General features: G+C 40.3%; 2 protein-coding genes across 3 annotated transcripts; both read left to right on the top strand.

Annotated features, from left to right (window-relative positions):
* The first annotated feature begins 2116 nt into the window (after positions 1-2116).
* LOC111976487 (guanylyl cyclase-activating protein 2) lies at positions 2117-4124 on the top strand. Its single transcript, XM_024005334.2, has 4 exons — positions 2117-2648; positions 2816-2965; positions 3087-3201; positions 3509-4124. Exons 1-4 carry the CDS (start codon positions 2445-2447, stop codon positions 3658-3660), a joined length of 621 nt encoding a protein of 206 aa, XP_023861102.1. The 5' UTR covers positions 2117-2444; the 3' UTR covers positions 3661-4124.
* Positions 4125-6266: 2142 nt separating this feature from the next.
* On the top strand, positions 6267-8819 carry LOC111977224 (ADP-ribose glycohydrolase OARD1). Of its 2 annotated transcripts, XM_024006593.2 has the most exons (7): positions 6267-6376; positions 6550-6612; positions 7232-7397; positions 7564-7622; positions 7709-7821; positions 7937-7994; positions 8150-8819. In XM_024006593.2, the coding sequence occupies exons 2-7, from the start codon at positions 6565-6567 to the stop codon at positions 8195-8197; spliced, it is 492 nt and encodes a 163-aa protein (XP_023862361.1). In that variant the 5' UTR covers positions 6267-6376; positions 6550-6564; the 3' UTR covers positions 8198-8819. The 2 variants fall into 2 exon arrangements, with proteins under 2 accessions (XP_023862361.1, XP_070304046.1); XM_070447945.1 differs by having other exon boundaries at positions 7937-8819.
* The last annotated feature ends 3930 nt before the right edge of the window (positions 8820-12749 follow it).

The following is a 12749-nucleotide window of genomic DNA, read 5'->3' as shown; positions in this document are numbered from 1 at the left end:
CATTGTTTTTGAAACCAGTGGACAGCCAAGTGAACAATGCGCTCTTGTAACAGCTGCACAGTGCGGATCCCAGCCTATGGAATAAAAGAGGGTCTTTTATTGCTAAATTTAATTCATGCTAATAATTTTTTTGAATCCATAGGCTTAATGGACACATGTGCAAACTTGCACGCTTTTGATAGACTTAATTCATTAATTCATTTGATAGACTTAATTCATTTTTGGATACATATATCCATTGATTCTTGAAGAATATAACTTATAAATGCCTCATGAGCTTAGTTCAACTATCACACTCCATGAAAACCCAAAATATAAGCTGCTTTTCCTCCAATGTTTGTAAACATTGTAAATGTAAACAAACACTGTATAGCCTCATAACATGGTTAAAACAATAATGTTGATATCATGGATGGTCAGTCCTTGCATCCATAGCTCTGTCTATTAATCTGAGAGTGGTTACATTTCTCCAGGCCCATCCCGCCTCTTTTGGTAAAAAACTGAGGGGCGACCATTTTACTATTGTTTCATCTGTGGATTTGCCCTTTAAACAGCTGCACATTATAAAGATATCAACCAGTCACCAACAAAAAGTTAAACAATCGGCCTAAAGCAAACATTTTTCACATGCTTTTGAGTAGTGCTCAAAGCATGCCATTTCATGAGCGGCGCATTTATTTTTCAACTCTAATCAATGAGCCCAATCAGTCCTGCATGACAACAAAATCATAAACAACAGTGTAGGGCTGGCTAATAAGTCCTTTGTTTTGGGGTTATGCTCAGGTAAAACAATTTTGCTAGTCTATACTTCCATATTTCCAAGTCCTATTCTTGAAGATCAAGGGGTAAAACATGACTGGAATTCTGATAAATTATATTTTTACATTATAAAACAAAGTCTAATTGTATTATTATATGTCGTAGAAAGCGATGAGTTAGAAGAAGCCTACATCACCAACCCCTAAAGTAAAATGTAACATCCATATATGGCCAGCTATGTAAACTTTAACATTGATTTATCCTGCAATAGATCTGGTTCAATTGGTAACACACATGCTTGTCTTCTTTTAATGCTTCGTAAGGGGAAAGTAATCAAAGTAACTGCATGTTATCAGATTGCGTTACTGAGTTTGGTTTATCCAAAAGTTATGTTACGGATTACAATTTTGGACAGGTAACTGTAACAGATTACATTTAGAAAGTAACCTACTGTGTGTAGTGCTAGGGCAAAAAAAACGAAATGTGCATCCAGGGGAGGCCCCAGGACCGACTTTGGGAAACCTTGACCTACTTGACAAAACTGATCTGCTTAAAGATGCTCATGGACTTCATATTTCACCAGGGAATTTACTGGGTCTTGCCTGTATATGACTCAATGTACAGGTAACTGTCAAAATAAAGGAAACACTTGAGTAAATGAGGGATACAAAGTATAATGAAAGCAGGTGCTTCCACACAGGTGTGGCTCCTGAGTTAATTAAGTAATTAATGTCTCATCATGCTTGGGGGATGTGTAAAATTTCCCAGTTGTCCATTATTTTGGCTACCCTGGCTAGAATAGGGAAGGGAAAGAGGATATGTAATCAGTTGCACAACTGAATGCATTCAACCGAAATGTGTCTTCTGCATTTAACCCAATCCATCTGAATCAGAAGTGACATTATGGGCTAGTTTCCTAGACCCAGATTAAACCTCGCCATGGAGGGAGAAAGAAATCTCAATTGATAGTTTCCATTGAAAGTACCTTTTAGTCCAGGACTAAACTTAATCTGGGTCTGGGAAACTGGTCCTTTACCTTTTCTTTCGGGTGATCAATTTCCTCATGTTACCCTGATGTCAAGTCAACGGCTCTTCCTTTTAGGTTTATAGTAGTCTACAATACCAGTTCAGTTAGCAGTTTGAAACATCTTTATACCTGTCTGTTGCAGTAGTTCTAGCAGCTCACTTGCCTTGGACTGACAGGATTTCCCATACTGACCCTTGAGCAATATTTAGGAGATGGACAAAGGCAAATCTTCTCATGATCTCACTATGAACTAATTGATCCAGACAGTGGGTATGTATTCCTAATCCCTTGTGTCATGTGATCCACAACAGTCCTTGCCCAGTCTCTACCCTCAGTGCAGCATTGGCAGACCAGGGGTAATACTAACTCACTGTTTCTGTTGCACTATTTTTGTTTATGTATGGAAACATAGCATTTTTCTTTAGTAATAGTACAGACACAGTGGATGGATTCAAAAGGTGCAGTTGTGATGGTAATGGGGACAAAGTTGGAATAATATTTTTTTGTGTGGAGCATCTAAAGAGTAGAGCTACACCACTGACTGACAGACAACTTTAAATCATGAGTGACAACCTCTTCAAGTAAGGAGTCCAATAAAAAATGAGACAACACCTTCAACTAAAGAGGCTCTTCAAAGTATTTAACTACTATTTCCGTGATGGGTCAGCGACTGAGTGAGGAGAGTGACTCAGACCAGGAAATTGATGTTGCAGAGCTGCAGGAGTGGTATAAGAAGTTTGTGGTGGAGTGCCCAAGTGGAACACTCTATATGCATGAGTTCAAGAGCTTCTTCGGCGTTACTAACAACAAGGAGGCAGCGGATTATATTGAGAATATGTTCCGCGCCTTCGACAAGAACGGAGTGAGTAGCATACAGATTACAGTAATCTGATGGGGGGCCTTTGAGGGCCACAGTGTCCACATGTGGTCCTTCAAGTGATAACTGTTGAACACCTTTTCTCTTCATTTCAGTGTTTATTGATGAGTATCATTTCAATCTGTTATGATTTCCCCCCCCCCCCTTTGCAGGACAACACAATTGATTTTCTAGAGTATGTTGCAGCCCTTAACCTGGTCTTGAGGGGCAAGTTGGAACATAAACTGAAGTGGACTTTTAAAATGTACGACAAAGATGGAAGTGGCTGCATTGACAAGATAGAGCTGCTGGAGATTGTAGAGGTAACAACCAACATTTTCCAGTCGTTGAAAGATTAGTGTATGATTAAATAAAATATAGTATTTCTATAGACATGTACAGTATACATATGGGATATAATTCCAAAATGTTATCTTCTCTCAGTCCATCTACCGACTAAAGAAAGCCTGTCATGGAGAACTGGATTCAGAGTGTAACCTCCTGACACCAGATCAAGTGGTTGACAGAATATTCGAACTGGTGGATGAAAACGGAGATGGTGAGGATGTTTTCTTTACCCCCTTACTGTTCTCTGACAGTTTGATCTGTGCTTTTAATAATTTAATGATTTAACAGGTTCTCACTGTGATTTCCATGTCGTTATGACTGTGTGTAACACACACAGACATATACAGTATATGCCATTTAGCAGGCTCTTCTATCCAAAGCGACTTAGTCATTAATGGGTGTAACACATTCCAGAGTATTTTGAAAATTGGACCATGGGTGAGTAATGTTTTTCCTTCGGTGTATGTGTTTTGGTTTCACTAGTTAATGGGTAATGCTAACTATCTCTCCTCCGTCAGGGGAGCTGTCTTTGGATGAGTTCATTGACGGGGCCAGGAAAGACAAGTGGGTGATGAAGATGCTGCAAATGGATGTCAACCCTGGGGACTGGATCAATGAACGGCGACGTAAGAGCTCTGGAGTGAGCTCTGAAGCTGGACCTCTGCAATAAGTTTCTGGACTACTTTCAATCAAAAGTTGAATCCATCTACCAGCAGCTTCAGCTATCCTGTGCCGGCAGACACTACCACCATGCCCACGTGGACTCTTGTCCAGAGGGGGAAATCACTGCTCTAATAACTCTCCTTCTCTCTCCATAAACAGCAAATAACACACCATTTTCTTTTGAAATCCCTAATGTGTACATATCAATGTGTTTCTGTTTGCCCTGATGGTTGTGTGTGTTCCACTACTCATGATTGCATTTTGTATGTGCAGGCTACAGTGAAAGGGACCAGTTTTCTCCATCTCATTATGATTGAAAGACATCATGCAGAGGCAGATTGTAGAGTTTATTTTGCAATTATGTTTTGCTGGTAAACAAAGCATCCATCCGATTTTGGGGCTTATACTTGATGAGGTTTCAATAGAGCTGACAATATAGTACACCGGTAGCAGTCTTATTACATTTCTGGCACCATTTTACATTTTTTTTTACTTTAGGGCACCACCTCTCTTTTTGTGTGTGTTGAACTTGAAATCCATATTCATTGAACAGTAAATGTGTATGAAGTTGCATAATAAACACCTAGCCCAATATTGGACTAAAAGAAGTGTAACGTTACTCCTTAGTCCAAGGACCTTACATGTTCTGTTTAAAGGGCGAATTGGCTCTGGAAGCCAAAACAGCCAAATACACCATCTAAAAGTGAATCGATTCTCAATTGGCTCTGGAAGCCAAAACAGCCAAATTACACCATCCTAAAGTACACCATCTAAAAGTGAATCGATTCTCAGTTGGCTCTGGAAGCAAAACAGCCAAATACACCATCTAAAAGTGAATCGATTCTCAATTGGCTCTGGAAGCCAAAACAGCCAAATACACCATCTAAAAGTGAATCGATTCTCAATTGGCTCTGGAAGCCAAAACAGCCAAATACACCATCTAAAAGTGAATCGATTCTCAGTTGTCTTGGAAGCCAAAACAGCCAAATACACCATCTAAAAGTGAATCGATACTCAATTGGCTCTGAGAAGCCAAAACAGCCAAATACACCATCTAAAAGTGAATCGATTCTCAGTTGGCTCTGGAAGCCAAACAGCCAAATAACACCATCTAAAAGTAATCGATTCTCAGTTGGCTCTGGAAGCCAAAACAGCCAAATACACCATCTAAAAGTGAATCGATTTCTATTGGCTCTGGAAGCCAAAACAGCCAAATACACCCATAAAAGTGAATCGATTCTCAATTGGCTCTGGAAGCCAAAACAGCCAAATACACCATCTAAAAGTGAATCGATTCTCAATTGGCTCTGGAAGCCAAAACAGCCAAATACACCATCTAAAAGTGAATCGATTCTCAATTGCGGTACGGTTCTAAAAAAATAACCCTCTACTTTCATATCACATTAAAAAATAATTAAACAAATGCAAAATACACATGCACTTACTGTAAACTGTTTTAAAACAGTTACAGCCAACAATATTTCAGTGACAACACGTTTGTGGGCTCCCCACACAGGTATTCGGAGATGCAGACAGCTAATTGGCACAGGTAGTCCACAATGTCTTCTATCGGTTTATCATAAACAAGCGCTGTAACATGGAAATATGGCTGTGTGGGAACCCTAACCCTATAATTAAAGGTGTGTATCAATTTAACTTTTAAATTATTATTTTTCGCTAATATGAAAGATATGGTCCTTATGCTTCCAAAACCCATACCACAAGTGATGCGTGTTAATGTTCAGACCGAGTGTTGCGGCTATTAACAAAACTTCCCCATACAGAAGACGCCTTCATCCAACGACTTATGTGTATGCCTAATGTAATGTAACTGAGTGATGATCAAGGGCTAATTATAAACTGGGTGGTTCGAGCTTTGAATGCTGATTGGCTGACAGCTGTGGTATATCATACCGTAAACCATTGTAATGACAAAACATTTATTTAGACTTCTCTAATTACATTGGTAACCAGTTTATAATAGCAATAAGGTAACCTTCGGGGGTTTGCGGTGTTTGGCAAATATACCACAGCTAGGGCTGTATCCAGGCACTCTGCATTGCGCATAAGAACAGCCCTTAGCCATGGTATCATATACCACACCCCTCGGGCCTTACTGATTAAATAAACACCCATGTTGACCTATTGTATGGGATGTAAGCCTATTATATAGCCCTGGCCCCTGACTAAATGCACTATCCATTTAATGCCTATTTCAAAGCAACTGGAAACTCGGAAAAATACGAGGTCAAATCATGACGTCAGTGATCATTAGGTCGGAAAGTCGGAGTTCTAGAAAGAGGCCCGAATTCCCAGTTGATTTTTCCCAGTCGGAGCTCGTTTTTTTCCCGAGTTCCCAGTTCTTTTGAACGCGGTATCAGCGTAGCTCGTGGCTACATCATCACTATATCATAAAATAACCTGATAATATTGAAATCTTATGCCACGTTCGAGTCGAATCTATGAAACTCAGAAATGTCCGACTTTTTATGACAGTATTCACTTTCAGCATTGATGGTGGAGGTACTGGAGCACGAGCATAATGGACCTCTAGCTCCTCCTACCTTTGACATGAAATGATTGGATAGGTTTAAACAGTTTCGCCTTGGATATGCTGGGACGAATTCCCAGCTGTGACACAAAGAGGAAGTCGATTGCTAGCTGATAATGTCCGCATTTTGGTTAAATTGAAAGAGAAACTGAACGACTTTGACGCTAGCTCAGTAAGTTGCTAAATTAAGAAAAATACATCAAAGCTAGCCTTATGCAATAGTCAGCCAAATGTGCTTGTTGTAGTGCTAGCTAATACTGCAGGTTCAAATAATCAAATGTACTTTCATTTAGCTTGCATTTTAACAACAATTGCCTATCCCTCCCTCTACTTGGTTGATTACAGTTTACCTGTCGTATAATGTCAACTGTATCTGAAGAGCCAGTGAGCTCTATTGACAAATATAAGGTAAGTGGCCATCATAAAAACACCTAAATTAGCCAGAATAGATTTCGAGCCTACGCCTTCTTACAGCGGTACTGGGTCTGACCGGCTTCTTGTTTAGATTGAAACCACAGAGCCAGCGCGAGAAATGGCTCGGAAAATGTACCTCAATCCAGGAATGAGAAATGCATTGTACTCTGAATTGGCCTATTATCCCAAATGTTACACCAAGAAGATTGAACGACTTCTAGTGTTTTAAAGTCGTTCAATCTTATTTATGTAGCAGTTGGGACAATTCGGAGTACAACACATTTGTCATCCCTGGAGTGAGGTACGTGTTCCTATCGTTCTGGCTCCGCGTTGTCATCGTCTAAACAGGAAGCCTGTCTAACCCCAGTGCAGCTCTAAGCAAGCGTATGGTCGGAATCTGTCTAGAAACCACCAAATTTAGCTAGTAGGTAATGCCGGCATACCGTTGAATGGCATTTAAACAATGCCCATATTATGTTGTTACAGTCCTACTCAGCAAGCTAACTACTTATCTGGAGCTAAGGTAAAGGACAGAGGTTAGAAAGTCTTTGGTATAACTAGCTATGTACTTGATGTCTCGTCATATGGTATAATGCTGCCCTCTCATGGCCAGAATGCAGAAGGCGGCTGGAGCCTGCGTCATGTGAAGGGGGACCTGTTCTCCTGTCGTGAAGATGAGGTCCTGGCCCATTGTATCAGCGAGGACTGTCGCATGGGGGCTGGCATCGCTGTCAAATTCAAGAAACAATTTAGTGGAGTAGATGAGCTGAAGAAACAGAGTGAGTCCTGTGTATTCATGTTTGTTATTATGCACTCTGCATTCTATGGAAGTCTGTTGTGATGTGCCATTTTCACTTCAAAGTTCGCACTACAGATAGAAGGCATAGTTTATATCATAAGCCAATGTCATTGATCAAGATCACTGTCTACTGGTTTTTACTTCAGAGAAGGTGCCAGGGCAATGTGCTGTACTGAAAAGAAACAAGCGTTTTGTGTACTACCTGGTAAGATGCTTAGCGCTATATACCAACCAACTAAAACATATAAAGCCTTTTATTTTGTGATCTTTTGTGGTGTCTCTGTCTTACAGATTACAAAAGAAAAATACAGCCACAAACCTACCTATGACAACCTACGGCAGAGCCTCGAGGACATGAAGTCTCATTGCTTACAAAATGGAGTAACTGGAATATCAATGCCTCGGTTTGTATAAATACATTCTACACAAAAAAATCACCATTATGTTGACATTTAATTAATTTGCATATTGTTGGTATGCTGACTCAACTTCCATTTTTCCTATCCTTCTATTATACAGCATCGGCTGTGGCCTTGATCGACTGAGTTGGGATAAAGTGGAGGAGATGCTTGAGCAGGTATTCCAGCCCACAGATATAAGTATCACTGTGTATACTCTCCCTGTAAAACCCACAGGGAAACCAAGTTTCCATTGATGTTTTCTGTACACCAAAGTAAATCATGTTTCAGGGACATTTGTTATGGTTATATTCTCTATCATCTTTTGTCATAGGCTCCAAGCCTGTGTTTTTCAACTCTTATGACAATGGATTTTGTGTGAAATCAAACTCGGACCATATCGTGCTGATTGACACAGCGTGTATATTTCATTGCCAAGTTTACTCAGCATACGGATATGCACCTGTGCAAAGTTTGCTGAAATGTTTACTTTCAAAAGTTAATAAATTAAATCACAAAATATAGCACATTACTTTAAGAATCATATCCTTTACCGTCTAATCTTTATTTTACCCCCGTGTTTGATGGTTCTCTGAAATTACAAGTGCATATTTTCATGTTAATTATGACCCTTTAGTAGAGCTATTCTCCACCAGATGGGGGCACCAATTATAGTTTTCTCCACATGGCTTCTGTGGTGTGATCTATACAGATTTGTCATATGCTGTAAATACCCTGTAATGTGCTCATGTAAGGCCTAGAACTTCTACCACCAAGAGACATCTTTATATCTGGAACACCAGTGCAATAACTACAAAGTGGGAAAACTGAAGAAGTGTAATATTCTAAACTTGTATATTTCTAAAATATTGTAGACTGAATATTCACAGTTAAAATGAAGACTTGTTCCCTTTTAAAAATGTGTTAAGCTTTTTTATTTGTACCTTGCATGACTTATGAAAACTAGATTGTTATTTTGCAGTAATAAAATCAAATGTGTTGTATACATTTCGCTGAACCTGTGGTTCTTATAATTTGTATATATGTTTAGATTGACTGTCCAGTGTAAATGGTGTTACGTCATCTATCGATCACATTCACCTTATGACTAAATGTATCAATATCACCCGTCATACCATACAGGAGGACAGATGATCTGAACAAATACATTTAGTCATTCCTAATACCCATCTCTTCATCTACTGACTAGGGCTGTGAATCAGGCTTTGCTCATGAGTCACAAGCTTGATGCTGCGGACTCTGAACGCTACCTTTTAATGTGATTCTAATGCTATGACCATCACAAAAGACTTAGCGGGGTGCAGCTGCGGCAGATATGGCCACGGTATTGTATGATGTAATGTTGATCTTGAGTGTATTGTACTGTAAAAGCAGCTGAAAGACGATGCCGGCGCCAGATGTAAGGGAGGGTGGGGGAAGGGTATAGGGAATCTGACACCACAAAGTCAAACCCACAGAACCATTTTATGTTTAAGCCCTCCAGTACATCAAGCCCTCTACAACATGAAACTTGAGTCGAATGCACACACAACCAGCCATCCTTTCGCTGGATTGCCTGTAGTTATATTACTTGAAAGGAATAGCATATTTTGCCATTAACAATGACTATAAACCAAAATATGTTTAAGATAATGCGAGTGTACAATAGTTAGCTAGACAGTGTACAGTCTGACAGGTCTTCTAGTGAAAAGACAGCAGTAGCCTGCTGCCTGGCTTTGCCCCCACCTACTCCCCATGCCTTCTGGGGCACCTTCAATAATTCATGAGGAAAATGCATTTGTCACTGGGTACACTGCGGCTACCTTGATTCCTCAATTCCTGGCTGGATGTCTTTCGGGCATCACTGCATTTGACCCCCTCCCATCCCCCTAACACAGCAATTAGACTGTACTCAGCAGCGAGCCCTGGGAAGTCTCCCTTTTATCTGGCCTGAGCCTCCTGACACATCACTGTACTGCATAGGTCCATCACACACTGCAGAAATGTAGTGGTCGTCTTTGCTTGTGTCTCAAAAATCCTAACCATGGAAATACACTGAATCCTAGCTCGGCGTGCCTGTGTTTGTCCTATAGCAGCTCACTGATTTGCTACTTTCCTTAGTTCTCCCTCCTAACACTCACTCTGTTTCTCTCATGTCCTTCCTTCCCTTCTTTTTTACGCTCTGTGTATGAATCTGTAGAGCTCGGCACTCTTGTCCACTTTAGAGAAAAGAAGAGCTTGGCGGGAGCGGTCCTGATGCACCGTGAAACTGCCCCCTCCCAATTAAAGCACAGCACTTATGTTATTGAAGGGCAGCTTAGCCAATGAGGTGGCGATACAGGCTGATACAGCATTAAAAAAAGCAGCAGAACGAGTGAAGAAAAAACTGCTGTGTGTGTGTAGTTTTTATCCCTCCCCGGAGCTGATTTGTATTAATTTACTGTAGTAATCCATTATGGTGTGTGTGGATGTGAGGCAAGAGTCCACAGTGTTCTAGAAATATGCACTAGTCCATTATTCTAACACTGGAAACAAGAGAAAGTAATTATTGAAGGAATATTCATTCTCTTTATTTCTATCTATCTCAGTGCCCTGAAGCTTCTAGAGACGTTTGCCCTGAGGAGGAAGAGACCCAGCACACAAGGTAAACTGCTTTTCACATCTACTGTTGGGCTGGTGGGATGCTTTTGAAGTTCTTTTTTTTCTGATATAATTATAATGACATATTGGAGCTAATTAATTGATAATTCATTTAGAGATTTTTTATTTTTAAATGTTTACATAATCGAGACTTTACAGGGAAGGAGAGAGAAGGCTAGAGCGGGACTCTGATGCTCCAAGCCAAGTTACTCTCTGTGCACACGGTTGTCAAGTGCAACAGTATCCCATTTCAGTCTATAGATAGTGGAGTTTCCCCAGACCCCAGCATCTTGCTGACATGGGGCAGGGGGACTTAAAATAGCCATGCAGTTTTTGTGAATTCAGAGCAAACTTGAAGTTTCCTGGGACAAGGCATTTATTAAAATTTTTAATTTTGATGTTGATGGTTTAAATGAGAGGTCAGGTGGACAGGTGCATCATTTCACGGTGAAACAAATGTACTGCATAATGATAATCCCAAAAGGGGACGATGTGCACACTCGTATGTGTGGACTCTCATTTTGTGTGCAGCTGTATGTGAATACTCTGTAATATGATGCATGCATTTGGGTTGCTTAGATAACACATGCATTCGGAATGGTGTGTAGAGATTGATCTGTCTTAATTAGAAATGGTGTGCAGAGATTGATCTGTCTTAATTAGAAATGGTGTGTAGAGATTGATCTGTCTTAATTAGGAATGGTGTGTAGAGATTGATCTGTCTTAATTAGAAATGGTGTGTCGAGATTGATCTGTCTTAATTAGAAATGGTGTGTCGAGAACTTGATAGGTCACTGGGGCTGCAGGCACAGACTGAGAACTATCTCACAGAGAGGGTATGCAGGGCTGGAGGAATCTCCTTCCATGGAAAGAGGAGGGTTTCTCTCTCACCCCTCAGTGGTCACACAGTAGGAACCGCAGAGGAAAGTGAAGGCTAAGGGCATTTTAAAGATTTTATGAAGGGCTACTGGACACAACGCAATCTAACAGACAGATGGGGTATTTTCAATATAAATATATATTTTCTTGCGGCTTATATGAGGCGTATTTACACTTTTCTATTTTGCTCATTGTGATGTCATTTGATGTGATTATGACCTTGACATTTTTCTGTTTGAATAATTTACATCGGCCAGCAGTAGGCGCTGTTTCTTTAATCTGTAGCCTATCTAAAAGATTTGCGACGTTTCTAATAAGATAGTACTGTATCTTTATAGATAGTACTGTAAAATGAGTGAAGATGATCTTTTAGTGATTTGCTGTTTATTTTTAGGGGCAGCTCTGCTCTCCACAGTTGTAGGCTATTTACTCAATCTGGAAACCAGGTTCAGTATTAGTTTGGGAGAGTAGTGTGAAGAATCTGTGTTTGTAAAGGATTTACAGACCATGTCCTCTTTCTGTCATTGAAAAGGATACTCCCACTCAGTAGGCAGGACAGGAGGAAAGCTAGGGAGGGTTGGGGACCCATCCTCTCCTGACCAGAGCTGCTGACCCCTATATCCTTGCTCTATAGTAGTCTGACCCAATCTCCCAGAGACACGATAGCAGCTTTGTGAGGAGCATATCCACTATACCGTGGCAGTTGTGGACCAAAAAGGGAAAAACCCACTTTATTATTCATGTCTCTCTGCCTTTTGTGAGCATGGTGGCTCTTTCTCTGAGAGACTGCGAAGCTGTTTTAGTGTGTCCCATCCTCAATATTTCAAACCAATGTTTTTTTATTTTTAACTACACCACACACACTGTAGCACTGCCATCTTAGTACCATAGTGATAGACGATGAGTAGTACTTCCCCAATTCTGTGAGCGACTTCAGCAACTATCACATCCCTTCCTGTGCTTGCAAGTACCCACAATGAATCACACATTAAAACACAGTCAGAACAATCATATTCAAATAAAATCATAACCATGCCGATTCTGGAGTAGGCCTACTACTGCGTAGCCTAGACTCAGTGAGTTTAACATACATTTTTCAAAAATAACCAAACTATTCATAATAGGCTTAGATTTTGCATTCTGGAAAATTAGTAATTTATGAACTAATGTATATTTTTCAGATGAGGTAAATGATTATGCCAACAACACTTTAATGATCATTGACACCCATGGAATTATGGAAGACTGTTCCTCTTCACATTATCCTGGGGATGAGGTTGAGAGACTCCCAGCAGGGTAGAGACATCACGCTGAGGAAGACACTGAGATAGCACTGCTGAGAAAACCCAGCTGCTAATAGCAACGCTGCAATGACACCCCTCACTGTGTCCAAGTATTAGCTGCTGTTCTCTATA

Source organism: Salvelinus sp. IW2-2015, linkage group LG17, assembly GCF_002910315.2.
Source record: "Salvelinus sp. IW2-2015 linkage group LG17, ASM291031v2, whole genome shotgun sequence".
NCBI classification, from domain to species: Eukaryota; Metazoa; Chordata; class Actinopteri; order Salmoniformes; family Salmonidae; genus Salvelinus; species Salvelinus sp. IW2-2015.
The sequence above is the reverse complement of the archived record's forward strand: the minus strand, read 5'-3'. Positions and strand labels throughout refer to the sequence as shown.